At 49.0% G+C, this 16718-nt stretch overlaps 1 protein-coding gene across 1 annotated transcript in view; it reads right to left on the minus strand.

Moving 5' to 3' along the window:
* Nucleotides 1-12913, minus strand: part of CTH (cystathionine gamma-lyase) — a 272518-nt gene extending 259605 nt beyond the window's left edge. The window contains exon 1 of the mRNA XM_069641917.1: nt 12588-12913. Coding sequence (XP_069498018.1) covers nt 12588-12749 — 162 coding nt within the window. The 5' untranslated portion in view covers nt 12750-12913. The remainder of the gene's footprint in view (nt 1-12587) is intronic.
* Between the last annotated feature and the right edge of the window lie 3805 nt (nt 12914-16718).

Here is a 16718-nt window from a genome sequence, read left to right on the forward strand (position 1 = left end):
GCCATCTAGCGATTATCAGCAGGTATGTTTGAAGAGGAAAATATGTGTTAACGAGGAAGAAGCTGGTCACACTGCTCACAGCTCACTTATTTGGTACATTTTTTTCTAATGATGGGTCAGAGGATTTGGGATAGGCCACACCAGGCAGTCTTTTCCTGTGATCTCTTCAAGGCCATTTGTCACTTCAGGTCATTTTCTGTGATGACATAATGCCAAAGCTCATGTGACAATGTTATGGGTTATCATTATGCTAGTTACTGTTTTTGAAACTTTAAGATTCCTACAGATTTTTGGTCACAGAATGTTGGCATGCATGTAAACATGAACACGGCACATCTGATCACAAAAGTCTAAAAACAAGGGAAGTTCATTTTGTATCGCCCAACAACATTGCATATCATATTTTACAATGGACTGGGCATCATTTCATCAATCCTACATTACAAAAAAAAAAAACAACTAGATATACGGGCAAGTGCAAAAACTATAGTTGGTCACCTAGAAACAACCTAAGGAGCAGTGGCGTTGTCAGGAATCACATTTAGGGGGGGGGGCGGTACAGAGGGGGGCAAAGACAAAAGTAGTGGGAGCCACAGACAAAACTAAGGTGGGGCGCCTATAAAAGGTATTGTGTTAAGTCAAAATCACTCCTGCCGAGAAGCTTTTGTGCGCACCGACTACCACACCCCACTGCACTCCCACCCCCAATCAGAATGTAGACACGAAACCATTACGTCACTAATGACCAATAATTAGCGGTTTCGTGCATTACATTCTGTGTGTCTGTTCAAGTGTCAAAAGGTAAGCAAACTGGACAGATCTTTAAAATGTGGCGTTACCGAACTACTCATTCTCGGCCCGTTTTCACACCGCTTGCATCTGACCCTCGGGACTCCCGGTTCCTCGCTGGGACAGAGCGCCCGAGAAGGAAGAACGAGAGGCTGCTGGATTATCAGTGTGGTCTGTACTACCAGTGTATGCGCGACTAATCATCAAAGGAGACTGGGGCACACTTCATCTCAAGCCCAAAGGCCTGGATCCAAGCCAGTGCTTGCACCAAACTGGAAAACCAAGTTCCAATCACTGGCCCTCTGCCAGTCCATAGGAAACACGTAAACAGCTTCGGTTTCCAGTAAGTCGCAGGGCGCTGCCATAGGGAACAGGGTGCATAGAACATGCACGTGGTGTTTTCTCGGTCGTCCGATCTTTCCAGAGGGGCTTATATACCGCCCTCTCCCTCCCAAGCCAGGGTGCAGTTGCCAAATGACCCTTGGACCACTGCCACAGCCGGGAAGCACAGCTCGTCTGCGTCGACGTGATTTGCAATTAACACCTACCTACCAGACAGATGCTGGAAGTGTGCCAGCCCGCCCAACTGGCCCACAGTTTGCTGTTGCTCCTTTGCTTCTTTTTACTTTGCAAATGAGTCATTACCCACTTCTGAACGCACACATGCTACTTTTACGCTTGAAGATAAAGTTGCAGGTTAAACTGAAGTTGTGGGGGCACAAACTAAAACTCTGCATTGCGCGCCCAACCGAATTTATGTAAAAACAGCTTTTAGAGCGACACGTCGAAAGTGTACAAGTAGTTAAATAGCTATAAACCAAACTCCATCGTAAACACGAGAGCCAGTACAGACAGATGGCACAAGGTGTGCCAGGATATGCCAGAGGAAAGGAAAACTGGAAGGGTGAATACCAGATTGGGTGCGACCTGTTGCTACAGATTCTGGCTAGGAAGAGTATTTGCTCGTCCAATACTGAAGCATACTTACCACCCACCCACCCACCCTCCTCTTCACACCCGCATGCCTCCCATGCACTACACACAGCAAGCCCCAGTGCGCACAACAAAGCACTCACAAAGCAGACACAGACAACAGTTTCTCCAACATGAACAGATCACAACTCCTATCCTATCCCTCTCCCCCACTTACCAACCACACCCACTTTCTTAAAGAGCCACATGAGCGCCTCGAGACTATGCAAATGGCAGCGGCGCATGGTATAAAATCATCATAATAAGATGGATGCCTCCCCCTTGTCAAGCTAGTTAGAACTTGTATTCGACCTGCGGGCACTCGTCACATAGTAGGCAGTGCAAGACTTTTGCAGAGTCTTGAGTTTGCATGTGATGTAACTCAGCAGTGGGTACAGAGTCTTGCTGTTCTTCTTGGAAAAGAAGTAAAGGGGCTGGTGGATTCATTGCCTTGAAACAATGCCGATGGCCCACAAAATGTTCTCCATCCTTGCTAGGTAGATGTATACAGCCCTGGTGCAGAGTGCGAGAAGATACATTCTCCCTCTCTAACAGTGCAAAAAAAGGGTCGCAGGCGCCCCTCTCTTGAAAGAACACAGCATGATTGTGATGCTGGAAATGCATCGGAGGGACAGGGCCTCTGTATCCTTGTTCTTTACTGCTTTTTATCGTGTGTTCTGTTGCATTTTCCACACAGGTGTTCAGGTAGGACTCCTGGCGGTGCAGCTCTCTTTTGGTTTGGTGAACAGACCCATGGGATACCCTTATGGCACCCTTGGGTAGGGGTACAACCCTGTGCCCCTAGTGTATGTTTTTGGGCACCTGTGTGTGATCCGCAGAGCAGGGTACGGGCTGGTGGCAGCTCTGTGCTGAAATGACTGGTGCCCTGAGCGTCCTCCATTTTGGGATGCCCAGGCCCTGTCATTGGAATCGGTAGATTCCGGATGGAGACCAAATGGCCCCCATGGCCTCTTGCCTTCCATCACCTGTTACCTTGATCTTCCAGAAGTGCCGGGAAGCCTTGCCTCGGTCCCTTCCCCCTGACTGGATGTTGGGTGGAAGTTCCATATATGGTAGTGTGGGGAAGTGCCGACCAGACTGGCTGGAGCCTTCTAAACGACCGTATGTTGTGGGTACACCTGTGGGTGGGACATGGGTGAATGGAGTGTGTGACGAATACGCATTCTATGTTATGGGTGTCTAGTATCTGGTGATTGACACAATGACTGAGACAGCCCTGCCAGAAACCGGTATGAATGCAGTATGGAGTGTTGAATGGCTCGGTACTTTAACTTGTTGTGAGTGTCTGGAGAGAAGTGAATGGCCTGAATGCACTGTGTGCCTGATTGGCTGCCTGAATGCCCTTAGTCGTGATTGGATGCTTGAGTATGACCCAGCGGAATGATGGGAGATCAACAGTATATCTGGGGACCTCTCACTGCTAGGAATCGTGTTCAGAAGCTGAAGTCCACTACGACGAGTAACTGAAGCTTGACCTTGAAGCCCTGCTGGACGAGAAGAATTGCTGTTGCTCTCCATCGCAATCTGAAAGCTGCTGTGCCTCCAAGGACTGACCCAGAGAGGACCTGGTAAGGCGCCCTCTTCCCGAGCTACGAGGGACCATCGTGCACCTGCTGATCTTTGCCTAAGCTCCCTGGTAGACAGACCTTCGACAGGCTGCCATCCCGATACGGGGACTGCTGCGGAACTCCAAGGAGAAGCGCCTGGACTGTTGTCCGCCACTGTCGACGACCGCTGTCACCAGCCGGAGCCGCTGTGCTCCCTTTTGCCTAAGAACCTAATTTCTCGTCCGCATCGTCGCCGCTGTATCCTGCTGGAGAAGGCCTGACCATCGACGCGCCGAGGAGCATCCATCAGTGGGTTTCCCGCCACCCAAAGACCACAGATACACCGACGACTCGATGCCCTTGCTGGGCCAGAGGTCTTCGACACAGAGGTGCCCCGCACGCCTCTTCCTCGCAGGACGTTTTACGCATCCCAGTCAACAAGCACCGCTAGGAATGACGCAGCCACTTCACTGTCGTAGCTCGACCTGTTCTCCGTCAGACGTTCAACGGCCCGTGACTCCCGCCTGAAAGGGAGGGCACTCAAGAAGGGCCGTCGATTCCCCGACGAGGAACGCTACAACGCCACTTTGGGGTTGCAGAACTATTGGGAAGTCTAGTATGAACAAAATATGGACTGGGCTTGTTTCTTTCTTCTACAGGTTGCCCAGGTTGGGGGGGGAGGGGATCTCCACACAGAACTGTGCATAGGTATCGTGGGCCAGTATTATGCCAATTGTTCAACCATCTTACTTTCCATCCTCTCTCTACTGCTGGTTGCCTCTTTATTTGATCTGTCTGTCATTCTGATCGTATGCACTTTAATGAGATCTGATAACGTTAGTGGTACCACTTTAGAGCTGTATATATTTACCATTATTGATTTCTGAGTACAAAGTGAGTTATCGTGATAGTGTACATCACCTTGAATATTAATTATATAAAGACTGTTTTAACCAATACAGTGTGTGGACATTCCTTTGTGGGTGCTTGGGGACTACACTGTACTTAAGAACCAGCCTGCATCACCTCCTGATAAGATAAGCCTTGATTACTCAACCACGTACCAATAATAGAGAATCTTGGCAGGGGTCCTCTGTGCTTTGCCTCTACTATATAGAGAGCAGAAGTACAGACCCCCCCCTCCAGTCTTCACAATGATAACCTGGTTCTGTGGTTTTTACCCACTGTGAGAGTCTGCATATTAGATTAAAATAATTTAATCTAATATATGCAATTGAGCATTAAAGAAGAATTTGGACATATGCGCAGTGTGAATGCATCATTGTCCTTCGAGGATACCCATATCTAATCAAGTTGTGCGTACTTTCCAAGGGTCCTTAGCCCACCATGGGTAGATGGGCAAGGCCCACTTCTCTAGGGGTGGGATGAGAGATGACAAGAGCTCTGGTCCTCTCTAGGCTAGACTATTGCAACAACCTCTTTGTAAATCTTCCTGCCTCTACTTTACGACCTTTACAACTTATCCAGAACAGGACTGCAAGACTTGTCATTGGTCTCAAGCCAAGGGATTGCACCTCTCCAGCTTCTTCAATGGCTCTCCGCGGCTGCAAGGATCAACTTCAAGACACCCTGCATTATCTACAAGGCTTTCTTGGGCCTGGGACCGCTCTACCGTCAACTTTCTCTCCCAAAACATCTTCCTTCTCGAGCTCTCCGCTCATCCTCCTCCAACTCCGAGGGTCAGAAACTTTTCCGAGCAGTTTTGGGGGCCAGATCTATCTCCTCAGCTGGGGCCTACCTCTGGAACAGCTTCTCTGCCTCACTCAAACTTTAGCAGAACCACCCCCGGTTCCGGAAGCAACTCAAGACCTTTTCGCTTCGGCTTTCTCTTCCTCTCCCCTGCTGATTCACCAGACTACTCCGCGCACTGGTCACCCTCTTAACTCGGGCCCAGGCTCCTGCATGTTCAGTTGCCCTTGCACTGCCTCCGGGCTCCCCAGCACTTATGGGTCTGTATCTGCAACCCTACAGTTCCTACTCTCTGCACTTATGAGCCACCCGCTGGCTGCACTTGTGAGTGCACTTCCCCCTTCCCCAACCCCGGCACTTTTCCCCTTCCCTCTTCCCTACACTTGCATGATCTGAATGACACAAGGCCTAGTAAGATTTTTATTTTAACCTCCCTCGTTTCCCACTCCTTGTCCTGTCGCGCCTAAAGACACTTGTGTACAGGCGCATTATAAATGCCACATCATATGTCAATGAAGTATTGGTTTAAAGGAATGTCCACACAATGTTACAGGCCAGCCCTATTGGTACTTTATTGCAGGTAAGAACGTATGTACTCTTAGCAGGGATGTATAAAATGCACACATCTTTGTTTGGGGGTGGGGGTAGCGCAGTGTCTGGTTGTACACAGGGCTTCCAACATGCGGCATGAAAGATTCAGTCCAACCATGGCTAGAATGTACACATTCCCGCCTAACGGCAAGTCTCACGAGTGGTTTTTCATCAGCTGGGACCTATATTTCTAATGGGAAATACAGTTTTCAGCAGATTTGTTGTGCAGGATACTGGCCTAATGCTGTGCCAATGTTAAACATAAACCAATGTTACCCTATGGGAACCTCGACATTAAGAAATTGCCATCTCTTTTCACAACATTCAATCTGTTTCAGGCTTCTGGAAGTCGCCAGGTACAGGAAACCAACTGCTTTGGGTCCTTTGGATTACGGTTGCTGTTGCAGCAAAGTTGAGTTTCACAGACACAGCAGGAAGCTGGAGAGCCACAAAGGAAGGTTGAAAAGGGATGGAATGAGTATGGCTACTGTGGAATATTGAGACTGGGCCAGTCCAGAAATTACAATACAACCATCGTCCAGGAACAACAGCCGCAGCAGGAGATGTACCTTTCCAAGGTCCAAATAGGCCCGGGAGGTGCGGGCAATCCAGCAGATATTCTCTTAAGTCCTTCAATCGAGGCACCTTTGTCCTTCAGGGAATGGACTCCAGCAATTAACCCAATTGTGCAGAATAAACTTGGGGGGGGGGGTGGAATGTTTTAATAATTTGGGGTATTTGAGCATGGACCTAGCTTCGAGGCTCAACCTCTAGTCCTAGGAATGCACCCATGCAAACATTTGGCAGCCACCCAATCAATGGGGGATAAATAACTGACATCAAACTATGCATGTCTCTGTCTGGGATGTGCATTGCCAACGTACCAGACATCCTTTCACACTAATCTTATCGAAGCCAATTCTGAGCTGTCCAGAAATAGGGCTCAGTTAGGAAGTCAGGATAAACCCTTATACGGATAGATCATCCATTTTGACCATGCAGGGCTGGTTTGCCTGTCTGCCTGAAATCAATCAGGGCAGGTGAGGAAAACTCCTGCATATCACCAATTGAATCCCAGTTACCCATGTGTGGGCAACCCGGGTATGGCGTAATCAATTCTTAACAGGATAACTCTGCAGGTCCACACCAGGGAAACCAACTGCATCCAAACTACAATCCATTATCTGCCCCCAACCAGCAGTATTCTGTGACAAAGTCCCCTGCTTGACTCTTGGGGCTAAAGTGCAATAGCCAAGGGAGCCAGATGCCAATGTTCTTTCCACTTCTTTCCGAAATCCTGGTACAGTAGAATTCCCTGTGCAAAATACAAACTAGCCTGTGGGCTCTACACCCCAGCTTACATATAGTTATATAATGGCATCAGCACAGGAAGCAAAAATGCTTCAAACATAGAAAGGAAAAGCAACATGAATGCACGCTAAGGAAGCCTACTTGTTGCCAGATGGGTGATAAGGAAGAGAGAAGGGTTCCCCAGTCAGAGGAAAAAACCACTGCAAGTGGCTGGGAACTTGGTGGAGGCTTTTGGACTTAGCCTGGCATGACCCCGGCCTCCTTCCTTTTGCTGCAAGAGTCTAACATGTCAACAAACGGAGGCTAGAGACTAAAGAGAAGTCTCCAGGTAACCAAACATCCAGAACGAGAAAAATCTGACAGCTACCAAAAGAAATTAAGGGACTAGAAAAAAAAAAAAAAGAAAAAAAACAGGGGCACTTATACAACATCCTGAGTGATTGGGCCGTTACTAAGTGGTATCAAGGACTATTTAGGCACAGCACATCCAGAACCACACTCAGTCAGGCTTGAGATCAATGCTGGCTGGGAAAAAAGTAAAACCCAGAAAATGCCAGGAAAGAAATCGTGGGCCTACCACATATGGTAAAAAGTGGGATTTCTGCCTAACACATACCCCCCAGATAACCGACATCAGAGCTAATCCTCCACAGGGTGGGTCTCAGATTGTGGTCAGTTAAACATCCTAGAAAGACCAACTGCATAATGATGGTCATGGCAGGGCCTGTACTTAATAGCAAAGTTTATCCTCTGTAAGCCGCTGGCCCAACGGAGCAACTTTAGGTTCAAGTCGTCAATTTACATGAAGGTGAATACAGTGAGTCTAAACTTTGAAGGCTCACAAAATGGAATAAGGCCCTTCTCAACTATGGGCCACAGAAGCGCTCTGCCCTTCAGCTGCTTTCTAATCAAGAGGGCTTGATGATCCATACCCGTTTACTGTAGTCAGTAGCCTTCAAATAGGTGCCTTACACTTGCTTCACTCTGTCAAAGGTCCTCTGTCCGGTGCACGTTTCTAAGGTATTTATTGGGAGTCAGCTGTCATAAGGGCTGCTATGGGCTAAGGGCCCATAGTCCGCCATGAACGTTCTATAGTAACCAGTAAGGCCCAAGAAGGCTCTGGCTTTAATCTGAGTTGTGCTTTCAAAGTCCTGGTACACATGGATCTTACTGGGAAGAGGGTGCATGTTGCCACCACCACTCATGACCAAGGTAGACCACAGTACTGACACCTAGCAATGTGAAGCCTTGAAAGTAAGCTGGGCACTTATCAGAGCCTCCAACACTTGTCCGGAGGTGGCTCCTATGTACTTCCCAGGAGACACCAAATACAGCTAAGTTATCTCTGTAGGCGACAGAGGAGTTCTCCACAGCAATGAGGGCATAACTCAACCTCTAAAATAAGTGGAAGTGCTTTCTTGAGTCCAAAAGGAATGGCCCTGAACTGGTACGCGCCTTCTGGAGGTGGAGAACTAGGATTTCTCCTTGGCACCATCTGTTAGGGCTATTTGCCCTGAGCGAGGTCAGAGCACTGAGAAATTTGGCAGCTGCTCTAGTTGGATTACCAGGTCATCCGCTCTTGGCAAATAATGCAATCAGCAAGACTGATGCACATCAAGAGCCATATAGACCAAACAGAAACATAACTCTTTAGTTCTTGCTTTGGGGACCAGAAGGAAAGGACAAGCCAAAGGACTATTGGAATGCTCTATTACACCCAAGCCCAACATCTTGGCGACATCTACCTTTATTGTGGTTTCTGACTGAGACATCCATAGCTCCCGTTTTTGACAGTCACACTATCCCTAGTGTATCCCAGTGTCTACGTCATGTTAACACAATAGTGTAAGACCTGGTTCGAGTGAGAACAGGGAGAATAGTTGGCCACTTTGCCATGGATATTTGCACGAGACCTCTTACATCTTTTCTGCTCTACTTTCCGTGAGTTTGTGCATGCGCCCTTACTCCAGGATTCTCTGCAAGAATAAACCAAATTCCCTCCGCAACTGCCTCCTTAGATTGTTCAATTAACACCCTTGGATGATTTGGGCGAGAACTTCATTGTTTCATAAACTAGGGTTAATGTGGAGGCTAGCAGTCAAAGCCTTTCAGGATAACGTTGATATCTTTGTGTGCTATTTGGCGCAGCTGTAACCTTTCAAAATCCATGTTGGCTTGCAGGATGAAGTAGTTTGCTTGGGCAGTTTTCGCAGCTGCATAGGAGTGGTCAGTGTCTTGAACGTCTTGACTTCTTGGGAGTCATCATCCTTCTTTATGGTGGCAAAGTACAGTTCCAGCCTCTCAACCCAGAGCACCCACTTTGGGCCTAGTGCTGATGACGTCCCCAGCGTTTCAAATCCTGAGATGGTCACATGTGAGGGTCCTGGCTTGGCATGTGTCCTGGGCGTGGGTGGGGTTACGAGGGGCACACTGTCCCTGGAGTACACCATCCCACCTTCCTCACCAGTTCTTAGATGTTATCAGAGTGGGTACCTTCCTTGTAGGTGTTATATTCACGTCCCCGCGGGACGTGAGAATAAATGACATCTCACCCCGCACGGGGAGAACGGCAGTGACACACTGAGACACCAACCTGGCTGGGTGTCTCATTCATGCACCCCGCCGCACAGCAGCCTTCTCCACTCGGTCCCCTCACTCCACGGGCCAGTGCGTTGCAGTCACACTCATAAGAATGCCACAGTAGGTACCCACTCTGCTGGGTGCTTTTATCAGGTATCCATCCAGTTCCTAGGATGTACAGCTGGCATCGGATGAGCAACCGCCATAAGCTGCAGGTCACAGGGTGCCTGATGCTGGAGAGGGGCAGCAGCCCGTTGACTGACCAGCTCCCAGGCACTGCATATTAGAGCGGTAGCCCAAGAACACACAGCCCGATTGCTAGCCCGCCTGGCACTCGTGCCACCAGCTCACACATTTGAGTGCTAGGACGTCAAAGACATCACTGCATGATATGCGTGCCCAGACAGTAATTCATTTCTTTAATTCATAGCACAACATATATTTCAGAAACAACTCTCTCCGAGTCCTACCCAATCAAATGCTCAACAGCCACCACACTACTCACGCATTTGAGAAAAGCATCTATTCCAAAGGCTCTACTCACGCGTCCATCACTTCATCCCCAATCTCCATGTATTCCAATCACTACAAGTCCCTAACACACACTAGCCCAAGGCCACCCACTAGATCACTTTGTTGAATATTCCTGTTGTGCCCTGAACGCGGGTTTCTCTCCAGTGTGCAGGCACTTGTCCCTCCGTCTCACCTCCGGTGAGAATAAAAGACACACACGGAGCGGGTTGCAACCTTCTTTATTCCCAAACGTATTACAACTGACCTCCCTAACCCCAACATCACTTCCCCTGCTCTCGGCCCCAACAAGGGTCGTCCTCCCATAATGATGTGGAGAGGCTCTGGAGGTAGCTCCTTGCGACATGACATCACCCCCCCCCCCCATGTTTAAAGCGACAGATCACTCACAGTTTGTCAGCCCATTGCCTCGATCAGTCTCTGGGGCTTCATGAGACATCTGAGGCCTCATGGAGCGACATGTCTTCGGCAGAGGGGTGAGCTCCCTCTCACTGCCGACGTCTTTTTCAGAATGCTCACCATCTCCTTGATAGAACTCATCCGAGTACCTCTCGTCTGGACTCTCGTGTGTCTGCTCCAGTTCCTTGTTATGGAATTTTGTCTGTCCCCACAGGCTGTGATCATTTTGCCCTTCTTATTGGTCACGATTAAGTGTCCAGGTGCAAAAGTGGAGTCTTCTTTCCGACCCTTTGGTTGGTGTACCATCACCTGGTCTCTTAGTTCAATGATGCAATCCGTGGGACGTCGTTGGGTGTCAGCATGCTCCTTCATTTTTCTCTTCCTGATCCTTTTCTCTCACTTGCTATTCTAGCGGCGTTGACGAGGGCTGGGTTGGTCCTTCTGGTAGCCTCGTCTTGACGTACCTGCAAAACATTAGATCCGAGGAGCAGACCCCTGTGGAGCTGTGTAGCATCTGACAGTATTCACGCAGCAGCTGGTCAAGTGCTTGTTTGAATGGTTTGTTAAGGATGGTGGCGATTTGCTCTTTCTTCGTGATGCTAGCCATAAATCTCTCAACCATGCCACTGGCTTGAGGCCAGTGTGGTGTTAGCTTTCTGAGCTGGTACCCCATGTATCGTGCAAAGTTTTCAAAGTCCTGACTCACAAACGGTGGTCCATTGTCTGATTTTAAGACTTTCGGAATCCAACGCGGGGATCACGTACGTGGCAGATGTGCTCTTCACTAGATGTGCATCTGGAAAACCCGAGTGCTCATAATGATGCGGAGGGGCTCTGCGGTCGCTCCTTGCGTCATGACAATTCCCAATCTTAAAATAAATACCAGACAGAACTTTTGGATGCGAAAAAACAATCTGCGTCCAAAGAAAACATCCCTTTGAATGCTTGGTCGTGTCTTTTGATCCCTTTCATACACAGCAGTGATGTCCTGGCTCTTTTAGCGTGTGTGTTTGAGGCTCAGTATTGTTTCCCCAAGACTAGACATGCGTGCATTATGGAGTGCTGTAAAAGTATCCTGCGATTTGACTGCTTACATTTGTCCCACTCACTGGCACCCCCTACACGGTTCGTTGGAATTCCGTGCAGTCGCTTCCTCAGTTTAAAGCGCGCATCACGTGACAGCTCCATTCAGAAAGAGTTCCTGCTGCTTCCAAAGCGTGAGGAAGTATGACTGTGCAGACCGAGTCCTGTACACAGTGACGCAAGGGCAGAGCACCGCCGCTTGGCGTCCTCATTGCATCAGCCAGCCGCTTCCTTCTAGATACAGTAGCGCCCTTTAAGCACGTAGAGAAAGTACAGCCATGGGATCAGTGAGCGCGGGCACGGGACAAAGGTGGCGCGGATCACACGACTGTTGTGGCATCAGTACAGTCAGCATGGCTGGATCCAAAAATAATTATAATAAGTAAAGCCGGTGCGACAGCGTGGCCAGCGAGGTACAGAATAAAGCTGGGGAACCCTATACAATAACAACCCGACGTGTAAAATGCCCCCTTCAGCCGACCGGTGATATGCATGTACAATACGTGTGGGAACACGTGCGCGATGGTTTCGGGAGGGCCAGACCAAGTGTTTTTGTCCCGGCGTTTGCAAGGGTACAGAACAAAGCAGTAGTCAACCACAGAGAAAACAGCTAAACATTCGTGTACACTCAGCACCTAACACGGCTAAAAACGACACGGAATCTCTCGACAGACGTGCCCTTTGCTGTACAACACTTGATTAATAGCATACACCGAATGTGTTAGCCATGATTGGTTTGATTTTTAAGAGTGGAATTAGAAGCAACACACATGTGTCATGTACCTTCAGAATGGCCTGGGCTTTATTTACTGTGTAATTGTTAAGGCATTGCACGTGGCATCTGTATGCAGCATGTTTAAATCAAAGTGGCTACCTGTAAGGGGGGTGCTGGCAGCGCAGAACAGTCCAAAGTGTACACAATAAAGAGTACCCGCTGTACACATCTGCAGCCAGAGAGCGATACGCTTCGAGCATAAAAGAAAACGGTTAATGCGAATGCTGCATACATTGCTTCTATGCTCGCGGTTGCACGCGGGTATGGCTGGCACGTACCGCATGTTCCCCGGGAGCGTACTGCTTGAAGGTGGTGGACAGGGAAATAGGTGGCACCACCGCCATGGACGTCCACTGCTCGGGCTCCTGCCCCGTGTGAATGGCTTGGGTGGCGAAGTTCTTGAAACCGGGCAGGAATCCCGCAGTTCCATCTCCAGCCATGTTGCCTGTCAGCCGCGGATGCCAAAGCTCTCTGCACAAGCTTAGCAGCAGCTCTCGCGCACAGTGGACTAAAACCCGAACGTGGAATTGCGCTTTATTACGACTGGGCCCCGCCCCGAGCCGTCATTGGCTGCTGCTAGGGGCGGGAGAGCGCAGCTGAGTCTACTGCTTTTGCCGCGAGTGATGAGAGAAAACCCATGCCTCATGATAACTTTCTTCCGCGACGCTGTGCGCCTAATTTAAATCAGGCCCTGCAGCCCCAGTCTTTTATCAGCGCTTTCCGTATTAGGCTGCCCTTAAGCGCTTAAAAAATGTTTTCAATTGAATACCAACAAGAAAGGCATGTAATTGTATCATCGTAATTTAAGCGTGTGAAACAGCGTGTGTTCGCGATAATGGAATTGTGGCCAGAGATATGCAGAATTGAGTGTACTAGCACATCTAGCGACGTACAATACGAGACAGCTTGTCTTTTACCTTAGAAGTTCCAATGTGGCGCCTGGGTTGGTTCCAGTAATCCTGTGGCCTGGACACAGTATTTGCGAGTGTTTTCATATTTTCCTACCCATTTACATCACACAAGAAAATTCAGCTGTTGCTTACTGTTGTGATCTACTTGGGCTGCTTGTAACCTGTGTGTGTCTGAGCATGGAGTGTTGGGTCTTGGTTGGAATGTTATGAATGTTATGATGCGAGGCTCCTGGGGATTCCACCAGAGTCAGTAGGGATCTGGAGCTTGAACACAGGGGGACCGGTGGATGTCTCTCTAGTTATGAACTATTGCCCTCATTACGATACCGGCGCTAAACCATAGCGCTATTAGCACCATGGTTGGTGCCGGTATCATAACGTGTCCGCCATGGTGAAATGGGGAAATACCTCCCCATTCCAAGGTTGGCGGGGCAGTATTTCCCCATTTCCTCTTGGCCCTTCCCCATTCCCATTTTTGCCCCATAGGGCATAATGGGAATGGTGAAGGCGCTAAGTACAGTACCGCAAATTGCGGTACCATACTTACCGCGAAGGTCCCTTTGCAGGTCCCTACTTTAACAGCTGGTCTAGACCAGCCGTTAAGGTCGGGTCCCGCAAAAGTGCCCTCGTAATTAGGCGCTAATGGGTTAACAGCGCCGCAGCCTTTTACAGCGCCGTTAACCCATTAGCGCCAGGGTCGTAATGAGGCCCTATGTCTCTCTAGATGAACTATGCTTCTCTCTTAGATGAACTTGTCCTAATTGTACTGTACTTACTCCCTAATATACTTACCTGCGTCTGTGAACCTAAGTAAACTTGTTCCTGTCCAGTGGAGTAACTTTGCTGAAACTGTTGGGGGGGACATGCCACTTGAAGAAAAGATGCCCCAGCCAAGTGAAGGGGGACGAAATGGTGTGCCATGAAAGTTGGGGGACACACACACACCCCTGTTGCCCCCCTAAAATTACGCCCATGTTCCTGTCACTTGAGGCTCCAGAGTGATCTGTCTTACCCAAAAGGCCCATCTCAACACTGGCGACGGGGATCTTGGAAACTAAAGAAAGGAACGTACAGAAAAGGAGTAAATAAGGAGTAAAGGAGTATCCAATCCAAAAGGAAAACGTTGGAAGGAAGGTCTGAGAAGAGGACATCCACCGGAAAGCAGAGTGGAAACAGAGGCATCCACCAGTCCCTCCCCGGCCCTAAGGAGAGCGCGCCCCCTGCCCTGTATGTCTGAGCTAGTGATCACAGACACCTAAGATATTTGGGAGGCAGTGCTGCGCACCTCTATTAGCTGCCTTGGATTAAGTGGCGCGCTTGCCAGTGAGGTCAATTAAAGAAGGTTTAAACTGGGGCCGGGGAGCAGGCGAATGTACTCTGTCAGCAAGCTGATCTCACATGTTGTTTGAACGCATACCCTTGAAATGTATCCTATTGGACTTAAACGCTGTTCAGGAATCTTACCGTTGTGCGGGCGTCACCTCAGTAAAGCGCAGTGAGGGCGGCAGTTGTTTACAGCACGGATCACAGCTGGTGTGGGCTGGATGGCGGTTGGTCCAGGGAGCTGTGTCCAGTTCGGAGCTCCATTCGTAAATGGTGACGTCATCAGGCTCTGCGGAGTATTGGCGATGCAGCCTATGAACGAATGTGGAGGAGGATGTTCCATAGAGCTGGAAGAATGTTTTCTCATCCAATGTTTCATTTTAAAATGTTTTTATTGGCATTTGATTAAGTACAATCATGCATTTCAGTATATCATTTTCCATTTATGTCATACATATATGCCAAAGTTTAATAAAAACCATTTAACAACAAACAAACAGTTTCCTACATGCGTCATATCGTGTGTTGCATTGTTCGCCGGGGCAGGCATCTTGTTGCCCGTGGTTCAGTTCTTTCTCCCACTCTCCTGATGACATTAGAGGCAATTGTCAGTTGGGCGCGGGTAGATTACTGTGTGAACATGGGGTAGGTGTGTCTCGCAATGTGTGATTCATTCAGGGGGGTTTGACAGACGGGTGGACCATGTCCCACACCAATGCTTTCCATGCAACCCATTTGTTGTTGCCATCCAACTCCAATCTGTCGACCCCTTCCATCCACACCTTGGTTTCCGCCTCCGCCCACCTCTCAAATTCCCTGTGACATTTCCCGTATTGTGGCCCCCCAGCATTCTTCCCGGACATGGCGATGGTTCTCTTGGCTAAAATGCATGCCATATCCATGAATCTAAGCACGTGCTTGTGTTTGCTAACTCTGGGGTAAGCTCCGAGAAGGCATTCCTTTGACGACCATTCATACCTTGCTACACCAGCAGCTCTACAGGCTCGTTCTATCCTTGACCAAAATCCCCTCACGCGCCCACACCCCCAGAACATGTGTATCAGGTCGGCCCCTTCGCCTCCGCACCATGGGCATCGTGAACTAGCGCTCTTATTGAATGTGGCTATCCTGTGCGGAGTCATGTATGTGCGGTAGAGCACATTTAGTTCTATCAGTTTGAAGCGGTGGTTCCCTGATACTGCTTTGGGGTAGCCCAATATCCTCTCCCATTCCTTTTCTGTTATCGCTGTGCCTAAGTCTTTCTCCCATTGTTCCTTCAATGTTGTGCTCTTGGGATTGGGTGCATCTATTAGCATGCTGTACAGCCTTGAAACTGGCCACCAGTCGTTGCTCAAATTGTACATCAGTGTAAGTAGTGGTTCCGCCTGTGGTTCCTCCGGCCAGCCCTCCCATCTATCTTTAGCCACCTTTCGCACTCATTGGTACCACAGAAACTGCCCACTCGGGACCCCTTCTTTTTCTTGCAATGAGTTAAACTCCTTGAAGGACCCTTCTTCGTATACATCCCTCCACGCGTATATCCCCTTCCCTTCCCATCTTCTCAACACCGCCATGTCTGTGCTGTCTCGGCATGTATCCGTCATTATTAGCACTTTTGGGGAGTAATGGTGTACGAGTTTCAGCAGGGCGTTTGTCCTCTTCTATATTTTCCTTCCTAGTGTTACCATCATTGGGGTATGTTCTGCGTTCCCATGTGTTACCCACAGTATTGCTTTCAGCTTAATGGGAGCCACCAGGTGTTGTAACAGCCCGGTTTCTGAAGTGGACTCGTCCGCCAACCATTTGACCATGTGGCTGAATTGGGCTGCTAGGTAATATCGCTCCAGGTTTGGCAATTTCACACCCCCCTGTCGTACGGTAGGTATAGCGTCGTTAGTGAGAGTCTTTGGCGGGCGGTGCCCCACAAAAACTCCCAGATCAGCATTTCCAGCGATCGAAAAAAGGACGCTTTGATGTAGTAGTGCACGTTGTTGAAGAAGTACAAGAATCTCGGTAAGTTGATCATTTTGGTGATGGCCAGGCTGCCTCATAGTGACAGTGGTAATTTAGACGAGAACTTCATGGACTTTTACAGGCCCTGCACCACCTTTGCCATGTTGTGTTCGTGCATCTGTTCCGGCGTGTGTTTTATGTTGACCCCTAGATATTTGAACA

The sequence above is a fragment of the Ambystoma mexicanum genome, chromosome 1q, assembly GCF_040938575.1.
Source record: "Ambystoma mexicanum isolate Mex_15411 chromosome 1q, UKY_AmexF1_1, whole genome shotgun sequence".
In the NCBI taxonomy this organism is placed as follows: Eukaryota; Metazoa; Chordata; class Amphibia; order Caudata; family Ambystomatidae; genus Ambystoma; species Ambystoma mexicanum.